The following is a 23,087-nucleotide window of genomic DNA, read 5'->3' on the forward strand; positions in this document are numbered from 1 at the left end:
CAGCAATCATATAGAATGTAAAGTCATCTTTTGAAAGAAAATGGAAGAATATGAGCAGCATCACCTAATAAAACAGTGAGAAGTGAAAGAAAAAAAATAATTTAAGTAAATCTTGGTGAGAGACCCAACTAAGCAATGTCATTCCAAAGTCATTTAAGGATGAAATGGGAATGCTGGCAATAGGAAGTTGAAAGATGGAAAAGATCTGCATAGATTTTTATAGCAATTTTTCAACATCAAGGAAAATGGAATAATGTATCTGCTAACATCATAGTCCTAGGTATACTTATTGTATAGGAAATTGTAATGTCTCTGAAGAAAAAAAAAAGGAAAAGGTCACTTGATTAGGTTAAGATTCTACAATTGTACTAGAAGCCACACGATTTTGAAGGCTGAGAAGAGAGGTTTCTTTCTTTCTTTCTTTTGGCTAGGCAATGGGGTTAAGTGACTTGCTCAGGGGCACACAGGTAGTAAGTGTTATGCATTTGAGGCTGTATTTGAACTCAGGTCCTCCTGACTCTAGGGCCAGTGGTCTCTTCACTGTGCCACCTAGATGCCCCTGAGAGGTTTCTAAAGGAAGGAAAAAGACCAAAGAATCAAAAGGAATCTGAGATCTTATCATTGACCCCTTCACAAAGGAAATCAAGAGAAAAAAACATAAAAAAACTGACTCATATGCTTACTTTCCCATTTATATAAAATTTCTGAGAATCATGTACATATGCAACAAGAACATCCTTGACAAGAGTGTCTTACATTTGCTACATCTTTTAGCTATTGTAAGAGTATCCAGATGTGTTTTTACATTATACTCCATAGTAGACTGTATCTTACAATAGCTAAAAGATGTAGCAAATATAAGATCTCACTAGGCTTGCTATTTGTTGAATAAAAAAAAAGACATTTGCTTCAGTAGAGCATGATGAACTCTTAAAGGACCTGACCTAACAAGTGGTTGCCCACGCATATGACAAAACAATATAAGATTCCTTGAAAGATATAACTTAACCTAATCAAGTGACCTTTTCCTTTTTTTTTTCTTCAGAGACATTACAATTTCCTATCCAGTAAGTGTACCTAGGACTATGATGTTAGCAGATACGTTGTTCCATTTTCCTTGATGTTGAAAAATTACTACAGATCACCCTGTGATCAGTAATAACAATTGAGGCATAAAACAGAAAAATGTCTCCTTTCCAGAAGTATTTTGCACTCTTATGGAGAAGTGGTACAGTACCCACATCAGAGTGATTCCATATAGCTATTGAGGTCTTTTAGATGCTCCTCTTCTAAATAGCAGTTGTGCTGTTTATATCAATCCCTAGAACTCTAAATAAGAGCCTCTTATCTGAGATCTATTGCCACTCTACATAGTCTGGACTAACTACTAGCACAGAAAAATCGAAATGGATGAAATAGGGTCTATTATTCAGACAATAATGTATAATTGAATGGACAACCTATAGAGTTCATGCATTAGTGTAAATGCTTTGGAGAGACACTGCAGATTATTAATTGAGTCTAGTTTTCTTTTTTGTTTTGTTTTTTTTTTACAATTGATCTAAGTAATGCATATCTAAATCACAGATGACAGGGTAAAGCCAGATTACTTTTATGAAATTGAAAAGTTATTTTAATGACTTCTGGCTTGAAACAAAGTTTTCATCTTTGTATTACCTGTGTTTTCCAAAATGTTTGTAGAGATTCAAGTGATAAATACTATTCATCTTAAAAACCAAAAATTAAAAAACAAGCACAGGGCAAAGGAGAAGCACATAGTGGACATTAGTCAGCTATGGCACATCACAAACATGGAGTTATAAAGGAGATGTTGACTAAAGAATATCATGAAAGATGTTTGAGCAATAAAGAAGACAGGCAGTTTGCAATGGAAAGAGACAAGAATGATCAATGGGTAGCTCCCATGTTCCATTGTTAAAGCCTCAAGATCAAGAGATACAAAGGAAGGATACCAACATGTTGGGTATTCTTGCAGAAAACTTATTGTAGGACATGTACAGGAGTGACACAAGATGAATAGGCATGGTTGGTTTACAATATATATTGTTAATAGGATTACCCACTTCGATGAGATCATAACTCCATACAAGTTTTTCAAGAACTAATTGAGACCCTCACAAAGTTATCCTGTGTCACTTCAACTAAACCTTCTCTAATGTTTAGCATTTCATTTATTAATTTATTTTATAAGGTCCTAATTCATTCCCCATGATTACTGCTTTGGACTTTCTTTTCCCTCAAATTTTCAACCACATCATACTCCTAATCAGAAGTGGTTCTTGACTCCTCTTTTTTTTAATTGTGTGTGTGTGTGTGTGTGTGTGGCAATTGGGGTTATGACTTACCCAGTGTCACACAGCTAGTAAGTGTCAAATGTCTGAGGCAGAATTTGAACTCAAGTCCTCCTGACTGCAGAGCCGGTACTCTATCCACAGCACCACCTAGCTGCCCCTTGACTTTCTTTTACTTAGAAAATTGACACTGACTTTGATGCCCTCATCAGGCTATTAATGAAGACTTCTTTTTGACTTCAAAATAGTTCCCTCCATATATAGATACATAGATGTAACTATAACTATAGATACATATAGGAAATGCCCTTGCTTACTAAGGCTGACCTCATAAGGTTCTTTATCTCCTAATTTCTCACTCACTACTAGAATTTGATCCTTCATGTATTTCCTACCTCTTCATTGTTTTCCAAATTTCCCTCTTCCACCATTTCTTCCCTTCTTCCTATAGACACACTCTATCTCACTTCAAAAAAGCCTTTGCCAGATCCTACTGCATTCTCATTCTGCTGTCCTATTTCTATTTAACTACAGAACATTTAACATTGAATTCTATCCTTGGTGCTGCCAGTTCCACACCACCCTCTCACTTCTTAATCCTTTGAAGTGCCACTCTGCCCCTACTCTTCTACTGAAAAATATACTGGCAAATGTCACTATTGATCTTCTAGACACTAAATCTAGGGAAATTATATTATTTCATTTTTTTCTTAATATTTACAGCTTTACAACTTCTTTACTTGATAGTTTTGAAAACTCTCTCCTTTTGGAATTTTCCTTCCTTACATTTTATGATATTATACTATTCTGATTGACCTCCTACCTCTCTCACCACTCCTACTAGATTTTCTTGTGCTGGATAATTTTCCTCCTCCTACCCCTTAGATGTGAGTAATCCAAGCAACTCCAAAATCACAGTACTTATATCTCTCACAGCACTTTGTTTCTATATGAACTTGTCTATTCCTATGACTTCTTTATCCATCAATATTATCTGCATGACTCTCAAATATATACTTCATTCTTTAATTTCTCCTGAAATTAAGGCCCATATGTTTAACTACCTTCTGGACACCTCTATTTGGATGTTCCATCATCATATTAAATTCAGGAATTCTTAACTTAGGGTCCATAAATTTGTTTAATTTTAATGTTTTGATGACTATATGCCAAAATATTTGGTTTCCTTATAGTCCCATTTACTTATCTTTTACATTTAAAAATATTCTACAATTGTCTTTCAGTTTCACCAGATTGCCAAAGGGATCTATGACAGAGAAAAAAAATTATAATCTCTGTCTTAAATGCAGTATGTCCAAACCAAATTCATCCTACACAGAACCATCCCTGTCATCAGGCTTCCCCGTTTCATTCAATTGTACAACCATTCTCCCATTCTTAAAGTCATTTTCCATCTTGCTTCTCCCATAAGTCAACAAACCATATTGTTTCTTCTTTTTTGCCATTCTTTTCCCCAAGTCTTGGTCCTTAAAATCTCATACTTAGACTGTTCTATTGGCCTCCTAATAGGTCTTTGCCTCCAGTTTCTCCCCACTCCAATCTATCCCACACACTTCTTCCAGATAATTGTCATTATTATTATATAAACACAGGCTTGCCTATTAAATCCCTATATTTAAAGACAACAACAGCAAAAACAATAAACAATATTCTTTCCTCCCAATTGCCTAAAAGTCCATAGTCCTTACACTGGTATTCACCTCAATCTACACTTAGCTTTAACCTACCTTTCTAGCTTTCCCCAAATTCTTTTGCAACCCAAACTTTCAGCTCTATCCAGATTATTCTACCAATTGTTTCTTGAACCTGCCTTGGATATTCATGTCCCCATAGCTTTGTTCACACATTCCTCCTGCCCCAAAATGGTGCTTTCCAACTACTCTTATATCTGTATCTACCTCTTTGCCCATATGAATTTTTGTCCTTCTTGAAGATCCAACTCAAGTATCTCCACTTTTAAACAAAGATTTTCTCAATCATTCCAGCCCACAGTGAATGCCCCCTCCTTTATATTGTATAGTATGTCTTATCTGCTACCATTCATTTGGCCTAATCAATATATTGCTTTATATTTTATTGAACTGCTCATATTTACAAATATTTTTTGCCAATTACTCCATGAAGACATTGGAGGGCAGAGATTGAGACTTATATTTCTTTCAGTCACCCTTCCATCCCTTAAGTGATCAATGATTCTGTTTATTGTCTGATAGGTTGGACAGATGTGACCTAGCAGTCTTACTTGCTTTTGCTATTTCTGAGTTTTGCTTTTTTATGCTTAGCCTTGAGCACATTTTGCCTTTGAGATTTAGTTCACCACTATGAATGACACATCACCTTTGGTGATGAACAGATAGATGACATGCCCCCTCCTTTCCAATGCCTGTCTCACAGATTTGTTCTGCATTGCTCACAGACAGTACCAACTGTTTTTCCTGTTGATTGCCAGAATAAGTCAGTAGTTGAAAAAAAAGACCACAAATCAACGATGATGGATGGGAATAACATTATATAATAAAGTTCTAGTTAGACAATCTTCTTTTATTACTTTAAGAATGTGGTTGACATGGTAGAGCAAGCTATAGCTTCAAAGGTTCTCCTCAGACAAGGTGACTCTAAGTAGTACATTAAAATTAGACAAGATTACATGACAGAAGTAACCAAGACAAAACTTTTTCAATGATCCATTAGAACATTAATATCAGATGAGATATTAAATTAGGAGACGTATTTGCCAGTCATGTAAGATGCCCAGTGTGGTCAGTCACATCCACCCCAGTAAAGATAACAGTCATTATTATGAAGTTCTTCATAATCCATATTCATTAATGACATTATAGTAGATCTCTCAGGCCTGGGATCACTGCAAAGCTTCTTTAATGAAATACACAGTAAGGTGGAAGAGATAAATATAACATCTACAGTACCAAAACAAAGTGGACAAAAAAATCCCATGGGTTGCCTAGATTATCACATATGGCTGGATGGGAAAGTAGAATATACATACATGCATACATACACACACATATATATAATATATGTGTATGTATATATGTGTGTGTATGTATATATTTATGTGTGTGTGTGTGTAGCAGCTAGGTGGTGCAATGGATAGAATACTGAGCTTGAAATCAGGAAGACTGATTTTTATGAGTTCAAATCTTGCATCAGCCACTTACTTGCTATGTTATCCTAGGCAAGTCACTTAACCTATTTGCCTCACTTCTTTATTTGTGCAATGAACTGGAGAAGGAAATGGCAAACCACTCCAGTATCTTTGCCAAGTGAACCTCAAATTGGATCACAAAGAGCAAGACATGTTTGCAAATGATTGAACAGATCATTTGTATATATGTATACAGATATTTGTATATAGATACAACAGATGTATGTATGTAGATATAGATACAGATATAGAAGAAATGAAATAGATGTGGATATAGAAGATATAGAAGAAATCAGAAATGAAGAAAAAGTGTTATGGCTAAATTGTTTTGGAGAAATCATGTGGTGCTTTCTGTGATAATAAACTATTCGCTACTACAAAAGTCCAAGTCGACCATATTCTTCTATTGAAACTTCATCATGTTAAATTCTGGAATACTATGATATAATAAGAATAAAAAGTTGTAAGTTGTCCAAAGAGCAATAAAAATGCTTATTGGTGCATGATATCTGGCTACTGTGTTAGTAATGATGACCTCAAGGACAAGAAAAAGCATAAATAAGTCATAAGCATAATAGTCACAATATTTTTAGGAGATCAAATAATTGATAAGGTATCATTTATAAAGGAAAAATAAAAGGACTTTGGATATACATAAGATATAATTCACATACAAACAACATTTTGTCTTTGTACAAGAAAATGAAGGTCATTTTATATTTTTAACCGAACAGAAAAAATAAGCCACATTATTGAAACATTTGCACATAGATGGACATATTTTATGAGAATATTAGTATTAGAAAATGTGAGTGGATGAATTAGATGTCAAGCAAGGAATTGAATTGCATATGTCATGAAAATGATTGACATCAGATGGAAAACTTGAATGGTCAATTGCTGCCCCACAAACTGATAAAATAAATAGTCAAAATTACTCCTAAGCATGGTACAGATTTTGCTACAAAAAATGAGGAAAATCAGACAAAAATCAGAAAAGATGAGACTACAAGGACAGGTTATTTTCTGAATTATTAGAGGGAGTGACTTCACTGTTGAAACCATAGATATTTCAAAATATCATACTTAAGAAACCGTTGTGCTTATCTGGGTAGACTATTTGGGGAGGGTTGCAGTAAATCAGTAGGTATTGATTCAGATACATCCTTCGTAGTCCTTCGCAGCCTCAACCATTGGCTTTGACACTTTGGCCATTTAGAATTAGCTGATGAAGAGCTAGCATTTTTTTCCTCTAAAAAAAAAGTTATTAATTACCTTGAGAGCTTGAGTTGTTAACAACTAAGGAAGGCTGAAGTGCATACCCCACTCTATGTTCTATCTACCACCAGTAAGGGATGATTCTGGATTGTAGCAGAATATATATGTTAATGTATTATAATGTATGGTAATGAATCCTTCTTTTGAGCTGACTTGGGAATAAGAGAGATATGACAGTGTGAACCCCAGGGAAGGATTTGAGAGCCAGATCTGCAAAGGGAGAATTGTACCAGAGAAGCTGTAGAAGAGAGTGAAACCTTGTACAAGCAGACTAAATATAAACCAACATGAAAATATAGGATGTTCCAGGGCATGGCAGAACAATTTGCCTAAAGCTTTATCTGTGGGAATGCCTTAAAAATAATGAACATATTCAAAGGACTTAGTTGAAAGGATTCAAAAGGAGATCGAGGTTGGTGATAACTTTCACAATTTCAACAACAACAACAACAACAACAAAAATGAAAATCAATAAAATGAACTTAAACCTCCTACCTTGAAAAGTCATACTTCAGCCAGCATTACTAAATTTTTTCTGGAAAACATTATATAAGATAAAACAATGTTACAAGAGGTAGTTATTTCCATATGAAATATGTTCTGAATTCAGATATACTGAATAGCATATATACTTTGCAGAATGAATTATTTAAATTATCTCATTTGAAACATACAATCACTCCAGGAGCAATGTACTACAAACATTATTATCTTCATTTTACAGGTGAGGAACCTGAAGCTCAGAGAGGTTAAGATACTTGTCCATGGACACACATAACTTCAGAAATGGGATTAGAACCCAGGTATTCCTAACAAGGCCAGCATTCTAGTCAGAAGGCTATACTCTGCCTTTCACTCCTAGAGTTCTTAGTGCTGAGATAGTCTTATCATAAATATTGACTTTAAATCTCAAATAACTGGGTGAATGACACCAGAGTAGCATTTTATCATCTGTGTTGTAATGAGACAAGAATAATGCCTTAATTATGTTATTCCAGAATAATATTGGCCAGATCAATATTATGTTGAGTGTGCCTATCAGGTCAATATTGTCAATATTGTATGGGGTGTGCCTGTAAGTGAAAGGTCAGATAGATAAAGAAGGATGTTCTTCACTTTGGACAAATGAACAAGGTAACTAGTCTGACCTATAGACAAATTCTCATTTTGTTAAAATGGTTTGGGCCATATTTGTCCCTTTAGCCCCAAACAATATTTTTAGGAGAGCAAATAATTGATAAGGTATCATTTATAAAGGAAAAATAAAAGGACTTTGGATATATGTAAGATATAATTCACATATAGACAACATTTTGTCTTTGTACAAGAAAATGAAGGTCATTTTATATTTTTAACCGAACAGAAAAAATAAGCCACATTATTGAAACATTTGCACATAGATGGACAAAGTTTATGAGAATATTAGTATTAGAAAATGTGAATGGATGAATTAAATAGCTTAATTGGATTTACCACAGGAATGTTCCAGAAAAATGACTGAAGTAATCAGTCTTACCTTAAATGTTCTCAGAATACAGAAAACAACTCAGGGAAATTAAGTCTCAAATGCATTTTTGACATATTTAAGAGCCCTTCTAATATTTGGTGGTGTTTTTAAAATTTTATGTATGAGGTAACATAATATAATATTGTCTATATTCACTCTACTTACCAAAGTCAATAGTTACCTTATGTTTAGAAGAACAAATATTAGTAATTCTCTCTTCTAATCTCCAAAGTTAAGATCTACTCTACTACATTCATTTTTCTTTCCGAAATCCCATGAATATACTAAGGATTTTGCCTAAGCAATATTTTTGCCACGTCTAACAGAAATAGACCATTGCATTAAACCACAGAGAAAATTGAAAAGATTCTTTGATTATTAACAAGCAGAATATATATATATATATATATATATATATATATATATATATACACACACACATACATACATCTGTGTGGTCAGAGAAAAGATATACATTATACTTTAAGTATGAAGGTTATGAAATTTCATAAGCTTAGCTTATAATAAATATATTTTAAAATACATTTTATTGCTATATTTCTTACATCTTCTTACATTCCCATTTATCCCTCCCCTTACCCCTTGCAAGAGATCCCTCCCTTATAGCAAAAATTTTTTTAAAGGAAAATTTGTCTAAATTTGTCTGTTCACTTGTCTAAGTAAAATATATGTGTGTGTATGTGTACATTATATGTGTGTATGTGTACATGTGTATGTATATCATATATATATAATATATATATTTATGTGTGTATAAAATCTGACAGTCTTCACAATGATGCACAACTGTGTGAGGTAACTGACCCTCATGCAAAGAGGGGAGAAGAGCTGTTTTCTCATATCTCATTAGGACCAAAGTTGTCCTTTTTAATCTTTTAACATTCACTTTCAATTGTTTTGTGTTTATTGTAGCATATACATATATATGTATATAGATAGATAGATATACCCACAAATACACATATATGTGTTATTTTCTTGCCTCTACTTACTTAACCATCTTACTACATCATTTTGTCTTTTTATGATTTTTTATTCATCTTATTTATTGCTTCTTACAGAATAGTAATACTATATTCCATTACATTCACATACTACAATTTGTTTAGCTATTCCTCAATCAATGGGTATCGCCTACTTTGTTTTCAGTTTTTGCTACTACAAAAGTGCTGCATTAAACATTTTATTTTGAAACTTTCTCTTTATCAATGACTTCCTTGAGGTACAAATAAGTGTTTTAAATAATTTTACTTGACAAGTATTTTCATGACTATCTTCATACTTGATTGAGTTAATCTTACCATTACAAAAATTTTGTGAGAATTGGTTTGAGGATATGTGAAAGTTTAGGGAAGAAAATTATATTCTCAATAAATACATTTGTTGCATAATGTTTTACATAAAAAATAGAATATTATCCCTCAGGTGATGTTTCTGCAAAATTTTCAAATTTAATATTCAAGTCCTATTTTATAACACCTTAAATACAATAGAGACAAAATGTCATAAAAAGTTAGCATATTGGGCTTGGTGTCAAGAGAATCTGAATTCATATTCTGTCTCCAGCACTTAGTTGTGCAAACCTAGGCAAGTCACTTAAACTCTAGATGCCTCAGGAAAATCCCCACAATTTATTTACTAAGTTATAGACTTGTTTTTAACTATGCTAAAGAAATCACAAATTCTTCAAATGGTCATAAGTGCATCATAAGTTATAATATAGAGGTTATAGAGGATAAGCAAACAAAATATGGACTTTCTATATGGAGTTTATGTATGTATTTCATATTATACTTATACATTAATATAAATTAATAACACATATAAAACAATTATAGTAGTTGGTCAATACCATAAAAAAGACCAATTAGAATTTCTGAAAGTCTAAATAATAAAATATTTAAATATGCATTTTTTTGCTTTAAAGTGCAGTATACATAGTAACTCAAACTAGGTTAAATAATTATTGTCCCAAAGAAGACCAATCCTAAAAAACCTGCTTAGTACATGGAGACAAGTGATTTATAATTAGGATGTCAGTTAGTAGAATGAGGATTGGAAAATCATCAAGGGACTTGATGAGTAAAATGCTTTGTTGTTTTCAGTATTTCAAACATTATTCCTTGTCATTCACTGAGTTTACATGATTAATTTTCATTATCTTTGAAGAGGGTATGATTAGCAAAAGTAAACATAGCACAGCTCCTATCTCAATTAACACAAATTCCAAATTATGGAAGTTGAAAATAATGAAAAACACCTGTGATCAAAATCCTAGTTCTGATAGTTCCTGTGTGACCTTGAGTGAGTGTTTTTTTCCTCTTTAGTTTTCAGTGTTATCACCTATAAAAGAAAAGGGTCCTACTAAATGATCTTTAAGGTCCCCTTATGGGCTAAATCCCATTTTCTTGTTTTATCATTATGGTATGGTAATAGGAACAAGATCAACTAAAGCCAACCCGGTAGTTAAATAATAATAATAATTCCCACAGTCTGATTTTTAACAGTAATTAGTATTAACGGAATGGATTGTTTCTTTGTCAGTATGTTTACATGGATGATAAGGAGAGACCAGGTGTAAAGACAATGATAACCAAAAACCCGCACAATAATCCTAGATGGTGATTATTCATTTATCAAAAGCAGGTTTCCAAGATCCAGAAAAGAAGACCTTAGAACAGAATATCATCATTATCATCATGTGAAACATTTAATGAGTACTCCAGGTGTGTTTCACAGTGGACTAGAAATCCCTAGGTGATATGCCTAATAAATAGATAAGAGTGATTGCTAATTAGCATATCACTTGGTAGAATATCAAAATGTAGAATGTCTAAGGTGCCTGAAGATGTTGAAAGTAGTTTTTTGTCTTGAGGATTTTAAACATTCTTCCTCACAACTGTGTTTAAACCATTATCTATATTGCAGAGATTAATTCAATAGACAAGTGTCTTACCTTACGGAAATAACACTCTAAAAGAAATAAAGTTTAACAAAGAAGCCACACATTCAGCAAAATATCTGTGTCCTACAAAATTATAATATTCCTATTTGCATATGTTTTACATTTTGTCTATTTCTAGTAGTAAATTTAAGGTAAGAAAAGAATTCCAAAGGAGAGAAAAAAGAGGCATGTGGAGATGAGTAACTAGAATTCATTCATATCTGAACTCTTGTCTCCAAGCAAGAATGATAAAGTCAGTTCTGCCATTTTTTTTACCAAGAGGTGCAAGTACAAATACTATCCTGTTGATAGTGTTTGTCCAAATATGTGAATATTCATATGAAAATATTGGTACTTGATTATTTAAAGACATGTATAGTACAGAACTGCTGAAAAGTAAGGTCCTTCAAAGATGTACTTGTACATATTGTATGTAATGATGTTAAGAAAGGAGATATAGTAGAGGGGGGAAACCAAACTATTATTTTTGGTGCTCCCTCCCAGCCTTCTGATGGAAAAAAAAGTCTCTACCCTGTGATTATTTACCCATCATCATTTTAGCATTTCCTTGTTGTTGAATGTTTTCCTGCTGTTTGTGTTTTAGACAGGAGTCCGAAAAGTGTTTCTAAAATACTGGCAAGCTGACCAACTCAATGATTTGTGCCTTCAGTTCCAGAGGAAAATTATAACCTGTCAAAAAGGTAACAATTACATGTGGATATTTGTGAACTGTATTTTTCGCATACCCATACAAAGCTTTTGGGTACAGTAGAATTGTTTTATCTCTAAATGGTAATAATTATACATTAATATTTCTGAACTGTGTTTTTATTTGTTATGCACACTTATTTGATTATGAGTTAAAGTAAAACTTTTCATTTGTGTAGGATCCACTTTTCAATTGACCATGACATTAATTATTTGGCACAGTATTTGCATATGCAGCTTTTCAGGGGTTAGAGACATTGCTTTTTAGCTAATCCACCCTTAACTTAATCATTTATTGGCAGCAATTTTTTTATAACCCCATGCTATAGAGAAGAGGAATTTAATACATTGATCTTTTCTTTACTAATTTCAACAAAGATGTTATGGTAACAACCACTAAAATTCTCCTCTGATTTTTCCTTGAGATGTTGAGCTGACACTGGGTTGTCAGAGTTAATGCCAGAGGACCACAGGTGCTGTCAGGTTTTCCCCAGGCTACAAAGATTTCATATATAGGCTGGTAATGGGATGTTTGTTGTTTAACTTTCAGCCTCTAAGTTTTCAGGGTTTGTCACCTTCTTAGCAGTGGGTGATGATTTTTAGCCACAGTAATGCTAAAAGGCCATCTACTAAAATGTATAGTACTATTACCCCCTCTTTCAACTCTATCTCTACCACCAACACTACCACTATTACTCCTCCTCCTCTTCTTCATCCTTCTATTACTAAAAGTACTATTACTACTAATAATAATAATAATAGTCATTAGCATTTACATAGTACTTTAAAATGTGTGCTTTAACATAGATTATCTCATTTGATCCTCAAAATAATCACAAATAGTTGATATTACTATCTTCATTGTACAGATAAGAAGAATGAAGCTGAGAGGTGAAGTGTTTTGCCTAGGGTCATAAAACTAATAAGTTTCTGAGGCAAATTTTAAACTCAGATCTTCTTTAACTCAAGTCTCATGCCTTATATAAGGCTATGATCTTAAACTTGGGCCTTGAAGACTATTTGTTAAAGTATAGGGAGGCATGATGGGGGATGGATGATGTATACTGATAAAAACATAAATCTTTTAAAATACTGAAATATAAGATTTTATATATATATGTGTGTGTATATGTATATGTGTGTACATATACATACAATATACATTATGTGTGTGCGTGTGTGTGTATGTGTATTAAAGTTAAGTGCCAGTGGAAGAAATGGTAAATTTGGAGTGACAGGACCCGGGTTCAAATATAACCTCTGCTCCTTATTATTTTTGTGAACTTGGAAAAGCCCCTTAAAGCTCTCTGACCTCAGTGTCCTCATCAATGAAGGTTTTGAAGTAAGGGAGCATGAAAGGGATCAGAGAGCTGGCCTCAAAGTAAGTTAAGATGTGGTTTCCAGATGCATTTGGTGGTGTGACTCAGTGACTCAGGCTACAATGACTATAAATTGCTATTTGATTAGCATTGCTATGTGAGTTCCATCCTGGGAACCCTTTATCAATGAAACCATGGAGTCAGTATATGTGTGTTTTATGTGTGTGTGTACACACAAGCATTGTAGATAGATAGGTACATAGGTAGATAACAGATATAATAGATCTTTTTAATATAATTGTCAGACTTCTAGGGAGGCAGAGAGTAAGTTGTCATTTTTATTCACTTATTTTGTCCTAGCTTCAGAACTTCAAGCATTAGTGATTCTGTGAGTGTGAATTCTGCTACACAGAAAATAATCACAGCCCCTTAGGTAGCGCACAGCACTTGAAGTTAAGGCAGTCCTAAGTTCAAAGCCTGTCTCAAAAACTTTCCTAACACTTTCAGCTTCAGTCCCTATCTATAAAGCAACTGTAATAATATCAACTACCTGAGGTTGTTATGAGGGTCAAATGAGATAACATGTGAAAAGTTTTGAAAATCTTAAAAGTTTTATGTAAATACTAGGTAACAGGTGGAAGAGGAAGAATGGTATTATTACAATTTAGTAGTATACATAGTAACTCAAACTAGGTTTAGAATTACTGTGGATAAAAAATCATCACTATGCTTCCAAGTTGGTAATGAGCCTTTGACACTTAAGTAGGCAGGAAGTTAGACAACAGATACATAGTCCATCATGAGTTCTGTCTCTGAGGCATGTGTGTGTGTGTGTGTGTGTGTGTGAAGAGACTGGACTATAGATGACCCCTGAGTTATTTTCCATCTTGGAATCTTGTTATTCTATTAACTTATTATTTATATGTTCCTGGAATTTTACATATGGTCACACTGTCTATTAAAGCCCCAGAAAGAAAATATTTTATCTGCCATTACTACAGAGAGGGGAAATAAAATACCCCAGCTTCTGTTCCAAGGATGAAAGAAATAAACAGGTTCCATAATAATAAAAACTAACATGTAACATTTGCAAAGCTTGTCCTATATTACATGATTTTATTATCACAACAAACTTGTGAGGTAGATAACTATCTTTATCTCCATTTTACAGATGTGAAACTGAGACTAGGAAAGTTAGTGACTTGTCCAGGAAAGTATATATATGCCTTACTTATTATTTTGATATTTTGGAAATTTGGTTAGCATTTGAAATGTTTTCTTCATAAACATATCTTGAGTGAAAAAACATCCATTTCTTACATATTTCTTTTTCTGTTTCATTTGGTGTTGTTATTTTGGCTTAGACAAATCTTTAGATGATTTTTAAAAACTTAGTTTAACAAGAAAAAAACATGTTTAGATCAATTTAATTAAAATAGTTTTGCATTGTACTTAATTGCCACAAATTTGAACTACATGGAAAGGCAGAAAGTGGAGAGTTATTGTCAATTTTTAAAATTTTTTGGTAATTTTTTAAATATTCCGAGAAGTCAACAATATTTTAGAATTTAAGGCAAGTTTGCAAGGAATACCACAAATCTCTGACCCACACGCAATGTGTTATAACCTCTGTGGACAACCTTTCATAGGTTTACAGGCATAAGGATAATATGTATTCCATCTTCTGCAAAGAGAAACTGATGAGAATCTTTGCGTTACATAGTTTTGGAAGTTTTGTTGATATACTCCATGCAACTGAGATGGAATAAATATATACTGACCAATAACTATAGAAAGGGGCACCATGGAATAGTGGATTTAGAATCAAAAGATCTATGTTTGAAGTCCTATCTCTTTGATTTACTAGCTGTATTTCCCTAGACAAGTCACTGATCTTTCATGGCCTTAATTTTATCATCTGAAAAAATGAGGTGGAAATTATGTAGCATACATTATTTCATAAAATTGTTGGAACGATCAAATAAGCATACATATATATATATGCACACACACATATATATATGTATATACAAATGAGTAAATACACACACATACACATAAATTCTTTCTAAACTTAAAGCCTATAAACATTTAATTTTTTTCTATTCACTTTTGTATGTAAAGGGTAAGGGAAATACCACGAGAGGTGTTTAAACAGAGGCTGGGGCAACACTTAAAGGGGAAGTGTTAATGAATGTTTAACAACCAACTTGGTTGTTGGTACTCTCTAGAGGGAAAAGTGCATAGAAAACTTTTTTTTAAATGCTTTTACTTTTTATCAATTACATGTAAAAACAATTTTAACATTTTAAAAAAAAAATTGAGTTTCAAATTTCCTTCCTCCTCTCCTCCCTCCTTGATAAGACAAGCATTTTGATATAGATTATATATGGGCAGTCATGCAAAACACATTTCAATATTAGCCATGTTGAAAAAGATGTGAAGGAACTAGATGCAGTAATATCAGGCCTTTATATTATATTATAAGGTGAGAGCAGTGTTTAATTATAAAATGAATAATTTTGATTATTTTAAATTAAAATTTTCCTGTATAATAAAACTTATATAGCAAGAATAGAGGTATACAGAAAATTGGGGAAAAAACTCTTATAGACAATCTCCCAGATAAAATGTGATTGGGTCAGAATATTGTTGTAGTGTAGGAAATGAGCTGGCACATTTAGTAAAATATGGAGAGACTTGAACTTATGAAGGAAGATGCTATATACCTTCAGAGAAACAGATAACAAGTGGAAATAAGCAAATGGTCTTATGGATATGTGTATATATGTGTATGTTTATATATATCTATGTATATGTATGCATGTGTATCTATATCTATATACATATATGTGTCTGCATACATATGTGTGTATATATACATATATATGTAAAGCACAGATATAGATAGATATCTGTGCATGTGTATCCATTCTTAATTGTAGCCTTCTGGGGGAGGGGGAGGAAGGGGGAAAAATAAAGTAAAAAGTGCACAGCTCAGTACAAAAGATACAAGGAAGCAAAGAAAAGATGGGCAGCTTTGAAAATAATGTATAATATTTATTATATAAGTTTTCTTGGAATGGAAATTAATTGCTTTATATTGAATCCATTCATGTTCTGCTGTGTACATGGCAATTTTTTTTCTTTTCTTATTTTGTATTTAAGTTTAAAATAAATTTTAAAACTTAAAAAAAATTAACCATGTTGCAAAAGAGAACATAGACACCTCCCCCCCCAAAAAAGAAAGAAAAATAAACAAGAAAAAAAAAGAAAGTTTTTAAAAAGTATGCTTTGGTTGACATTCAGACTCCATCAGCTTTTCTCTGGAGGTAGATAGCAATTTTTATATGTCCTTTGAAATTGTCTTGTATCATTTTATTGATGAGAATAGCCAAGTCATTCACAGTTGACCATCATATAATATTGATGTTACTGTGTACAATGATCTACTGGCTTTGGTCATTTCACTTTGCATCAGTTCATATAAGACTTCCCAAGTTTTTTCTGAAACCATCCTACTTGTCATTTCATATAGTACAGTACTATTCTATCGCAACCATATACCACAGTTCATTCAACCATTTCCCAATTAATGGGCATCCCATAAATTTTGAATTCTTTGAATTCACAAAAAGGGCTACTATAACATTTTCATGCATATAGGACCTTTTCCTTTCCTTTGATCTCTTTGGGATATAGACCTAATATTAGTATTGCTGGATCAATAGACCTTTAGACATAGTTCCAAATTTTCTCTAGAGCAATTAGTTTGTTACTACACCAACAGTGAATTAATGTCCCAATTATTCCACATCTCCTCCAGCATTTGTCATTTTCCTTTTCTGTCATGTTAACCAATCTCTAATGAATTGTGATTTAAAGCATTTTTTTTCTTATGACTTTAGGTAGCTTTGAATTCTTCTTCTGAAAACTGAATGTTTGTATCCTTTGATGATTTATCAATTGTAGAATGACTCATAAATTTGACTCAGTTTTCTATGTATTTGAGAAATGAGGACTTTGTCAGAAAAACTTACCATAAAATTTTTTCTCAATTTCCCATATTCCTTCTAGTCTTGGTTGAATTGACTTTGCTTGTGGAAAAAATTTTTAATTTAATGTAATCATAATGATCTGTCTTAAATCCTGTAATACTCTCTCTTGTTTGGTCATAAATTATTCTCTTCTCCATAGATCTGACAAATAAAGCATTTCACGCTCCCTTAATTTGCTTATGTTATCACCCTTTATGTCATTATCTTGGTATCTGGTATGAGATCTGTTTTATACCTAGTTTCTGCCAGAATGCTTTCCAGTTTTTCCAATAATTTTTTTTTGTTTGGTTTTTTCTTTAGGCAATTGGGGTTAAGTGACTTGCCCAGGGTCACACAGCTAGTAAGTGTCAAGTGTTTGGTCTGAGGTTGGATTTGAACTCAGGTCCTCCTGACTTCAGAGCCAGTGCTCTATCTACTATGCCACCTAGCTGCCCCCCAATAATTTTTTTCAAGTAGTCATTTCCCCCCAAAGCTTGGATCTTTGATTAGCTTAGCATGGTTATTTACTACTGTGTATTGTGTCCCTAATCTCTTCTACTGATCCACCACTTCATTTCTTAGCCAGCACCAGATTCTTTGGATGATTTCTACTTTGTAATATGGTTTAAGATCTAGTACTGCTAGATCATCTTCCTTCACATTTTTTTCATTGATTCTTTTCATATTCTTGACCCTTTGTTCTTCCTGATGAATTTTGTTATTTTTTTTAGCTCTACAAGATAGGTTTTTTTGGAAGTTTGATTGGTATGTAACTAAATAAGTAAATTAATTTAGGTAGATTTGTCATTTTTATTATATTGCCTTGGCCTATCCATGAACAATTAATATTTCTCTAATTGTTTAGATCTGACTTTATTTGTGTGAAAAGTGTTTTGTAATTGTATTCACATAGTTCCTGGGTTTGTCTTGGCAGTAGACTCCCAAGTATTTTATATTGTCTGCAGTTATTTTTTAAATGGAATTTCTTTTTTTATTTCTTCCTGTTGGACTTTGTTGGTAATATGTAGAAATGCTGGTGATTTTATATTCTGCAACTTTGCTGAAGTTAATTATTTCAACTAGTTTTTTTTAGTTGATTCTCTAGGATTTGCTAAGTATGCCATCATATCATTTGCACAGAAGAAAAATATGTTTAATCTTTATTATTAACATTTTCTCCATCACTTTTTAAGTCCAGATAAGCCATAAAATAATAAATCAAGTCCTCAATTGTATTGATTGCTCATTTTTGAAGTATGAATGCTCTGAATGAGAATTTACCAATGCTTCTCACAAGTTGGTTGTACCTGGCTCCAGTACACTCTCATGGTGGCTATTTTAGAAACCACTATCTGATAGATGTTACCTCCCTCCCCCACTGACATTCTGCTGCTCCCTCCTATTCCAGACCTGAAAAATTTTCTGCATGGGGATCCTTGAACCTATACAATTTGCATTCTACCCTTCCAGAGGTATAAACTCTAGCTAGAGAAAGTCACAAACAAATTAATCTCTCATACTACAAATTTATAGGGTATAATTTCAGCTCTCCTCCCTCACTGGCTCAGCCCTACTGATAGTCCAAATCATTTTAGGCTACACTGACTGACTCTTGAGCTTATCCCCAAAGCATCTGTTCGGACACTTTTTCTATTATCCCCATAATTATGACACCCACTCATCAAAGTTTTGGCAGGTGACTTAGCCTCCTTCAGTGAGATTGAGGTCATACTATGGAAGCTTACTCAGGTTTTCAATTGCTCAAAACTTCTTTTTTTCCCTTTTTAACATTTAATTTTTATTTTATTTCTCGATTCCATGTAAACAAAATTTTTGACATTTGTTTTTTTTTTATTTTGAATTCCAAATTCTCTCCCTCCCCCCTTAAGAAAGCAAGAAATTTGATGTAGAATATATATGTGCAGTCATGCAGAACATTTCCATATTAGCCATGTTGCAAAAGGAAACAGAGATAAAAGAGAGTTTTTTTTCATGTATGCTACAATCAGCATTCAGATGCCATCAGTTCTTTCTCTAGAGGTGGATAGTATTTTTTATAAGTCCTTCAGAATTGTCTTGGATCATTATATTGCTGAAAGTAGCTAAGTCACTCACAGTTGTTCATCATACAGTATTGCTGTTACTGTATACAAGGTTCTCCTGGTTCTGCTACCTTCACTTTGTATCAGTTCATGTAAGTCTTCCCATTTTTTATAGTAATATTATATTCCATCATGATCATTTACCACTACTTGTTCAGCCATCTCCCAACTGATGGGCTTCTCTTCAATTTCCAGTTCTTTTCCACCATAAAAAGAACTACTATAAATATTTTTGTACATATAGGTCATTTTCCTCTTTCTTTGATCTCTTTGAGGTACAAACCTAGAGTGGTATTACCAGATCAAAGGGTAGGCACACAGTTTTACAGCCCTTTGGGCATAGTTCCAAATTGCTCTCCAGAAAGATTATATCAGTTCACAACTCCACCAATAGTGCATTCGTGTCCCAATTTTTCCACATCCCCCCCAATATTTGTCATTTTCCTTTTCTGTGATGTTAGCCAATTGAATAGGTGTGAGATGGTACCTCAGAGTTGCTTTAATTTGCATTCCTCTAATCAATAGTTATTTAGAGCATTTTTCATGACTAGATAGTTTTGATTTATAAAACTGAACATAGAACACTGAAAGGATCATTATTTATCAGCTGAAAACTGCCTGTTTATATCTTTTAACCATTTGTCACTTTTTGGAGAATGACATCTTCTTATAAAAAATGACTCAGTTGTCTATATTTGAGAAATAAGGTCTCTATCAGACAAACTTGCTGGAAAAAAAATTCTCCCCAATTTCCTGCTTTCTTTCTAATATTGGCTGCATTGGTTTTGTTTGAGCAAAAACTTTTTTTTAATTTGATGTAATCAAAATCATTCATTTTATTTCCTGTAATACTCTCTATCTCTTATTTGGTCATAAATTCTTCCCCTTATCCATATATCTGACCAGTAAAGTATTCCATGCTCCCCTTATTTGCTTATATCACCTTTTATGTCTAAATCATGTACTCATTTTGACCTTATCTTAGTATATAGTGTGAGATGTTGATCAAAACTTTTTAGTATTATCATTCTCTTTCTTCTTTCATCCTTCTTGTCCTCCTATATGTTTGATCCTATTTCCCTCTCACTTCCTTCTGAACCTTGCTCTAGAAATTATTACCCCTCTCTCAAATATTTTCAAATGCTTTCTCTCTTTTGGCTCCTTTCCACTGACCTCCAAATATCAGGTCTCCCTAAACATTTTTTAAAAATAATAAAAACCTTCCTTGACATTTCTGGCTTGTCCAGATACTATTTCTCCTCTTGTACTGCCATATTTCTTGAAATAATTTTCACTCTCCACTCTTATCAATCTGTACAATCTGGCTTTGTCTCCTAATAGTTTACTGAAAATTCTCTTTTAAATGTTACAAATGAGCTTCTAACTGCTGAATTAAATAGCACATCACCCCGTAAGTTTAATACTGCTTGACCTCTCACCAGCTTTTGACATGGTAGACCCTCTTAATGAAGCCCATCTGCTCCCTTAGATTCAGAGCTACCATAAGCATGGCCCTTCTCTTAGACTTTCATTGTCCCTTTTCCATTCCCAACTGTTTAATGTGAGGTTCCCCAAAGTTCTGTCCTTAGCTCTTTTATCTTCCCTTTTGACACTCTCACTTGTGAATAGTCTTCATTCTTAGGACTTTGAGCATTTATTCTATCTCTATAGGATGGAGATGGGTCCTTACAATAAACAATTTTATAGACCTCAGACAAAATTATACTTAAGCTGGACACTGACATAGCACTCTAGCTTTATTGCAAACCCAGTTTTCTCTTAATTAAAAAATTCCTTAAAAATCTCTCTGAGTAATCCCAAAAATTAGTTCTTCTCTTCTCTTGTAAACCACTGTCTTGATGCATTATATGACATGCCTAAGACTTTCTATAATGCTGACATAGGCTCTGCAACCTCATTGTTTTTCATCCATACAAAAATATAAATTTATTCTATAAAAATATTATTTTGGAGTTTATGCCTATAAAATGAATCCATTTTTTATGGTTTGGATTTAACTTGTTTCCAATTATTGGGTGAGCCTTATTGCCTTCACCCTACCTTTACCCTCACCCCCACACACATACCTTTAGGGAGGTTTGAAAAGGAGACTGGACATTTTTGCTATAAATGTAATCATTTGAATTTCAAATCATACTACCAGGAGATTATCTTTCTGAGTATATGTATTTATTACCTTCTAGACAAAAGAAAAAAAAAGTTTCATGACTCTAAAATCTACTAGTCTTTCTGTCACCTTAAAAAATCTCATAAAAATGTCAGAAGAAAAATGGGAAATTAATTTCCTTTTGTGCCAAATCATTTTCTTGAAGTAATTAGTCTTATGCTAAAGAAGCCAATTTGTACCATATAGTATAGTTTAAATGATCAAAAAGACAGTTAGGAATAATGATGGGAAAATGGAGTCCTTCAAATTCTTTGAAATAGATGTCACTGGGTGAATGTTGTTGTTATATGGGGAGGGGTCAGAACAATGAGAGGTGGGGGTGGGGAGAGATCTGGTTTGTTCACATTCATGCTTTAGTTCAAGTAAACAGACATTATAGAGATATGCTAAACTTCACCCTTCCAAAAGACACACTCTTCCTTTTTTTTAAAAGTAACAAGGATGAGTAAACATCAGCTTGTCTTGTTCTGATTTTCTATTCATCTGGTGCTCTTAAGCCTAACTGCATTTTATCCTAAAATAGTTTATATTCATGGAAGCTTTATTGCACCTTTTGCTGTTTCCTTTTTTTTTCAGATTGGTTCAGCATGACTGTTGTGCAATTTAACTTAATACAGTACCACTACATTCCAAAGTAACTATAAACATTTGCCATCTGAAAAAAAAGTTAAGCATTTTAAATGTCTGCATATTTTTCTTCTGAAGCCATACTTGTAGAAAATTTTGTTCACTTCCTCCTTTGTAATCAACCAATATCATACAGATAACCCACTAGTTCATTGTAATGTCAGAGAAATTGACAATTTTAAGGCATTTAATACTTTAGATTTCTCTTATTCCAACTCCCCTCCCCACCCTACCAGTCAGAAAAAATAGTTTTATTTTGCACAATAGATCTCTTGCTTTTCTTTTATTCATTTATTCATCCATTCTTTTGTTTGGTTTCTTCCTTTCTCTTTCTCCCTCCCTTCTTTCTTTCTTTTTTTCTTCTTTCCCCCCTTCCTTCCTTTTCTGCTAAAATTCAGAGACATCTTCTGAACTCACCATCATCACTTCTAGAAAGGCCAAACATTTGAAGTTAGGCTTTTTAGGAGTTGATAATACAGTTATAATATAATATCTACAGGACATTAAAAAGTTTTGAAAATGGCCTTTCTTTAGTCCATTTTATACAAGACTTATTAGCAAAGGAGAAAATCAGTGGTTCGCAAATATTTAAGTAAAAGTGTGTTGCCAGAAATGAGCGTGAATGTTTATCAGAAAAGGATGAAGGGGATGATATTTTGCTCTCAAATTGATAAAGTTTTATACCTACAAAAATATAATCTTTGTCTTTTAGATTGTATATTCTTTGTGTCTGTAGTCTGGCCCTTTTATTTTTTTCCCACAACTATGAAACTTTAAATATGTCTACCTGTCCATGTATCCATCTATCTGTCTATCTATCTATCTATCTATCTATCTATCTATCTATCTATCTATCT

At 33.1% G+C, this 23,087-nt stretch overlaps 1 protein-coding gene across 1 annotated transcript in view; it reads left to right on the forward strand.

The window, feature by feature from the left end:
- The window catches only part of LOC114046108 (unconventional myosin-XVI-like), a 682,808-nt gene that overhangs the window by 563,057 nt on the left and 96,664 nt on the right, over window positions 1–23,087 (forward strand). The window contains exon 29 of the mRNA XM_027866362.1: window positions 11,854–11,950. Coding sequence (XP_027722163.1) covers window positions 11,854–11,950 — 97 coding nt within the window. The remainder of the gene's footprint in view (window positions 1–11,853; window positions 11,951–23,087) is intronic.

The sequence above is a fragment of the Vombatus ursinus genome, unplaced genomic scaffold, assembly GCF_900497805.2.
Source record: "Vombatus ursinus unplaced genomic scaffold, bare-nosed wombat genome assembly UNPS02014781.1, whole genome shotgun sequence".
Taxonomy (NCBI): Eukaryota; Metazoa; Chordata; class Mammalia; order Diprotodontia; family Vombatidae; genus Vombatus; species Vombatus ursinus.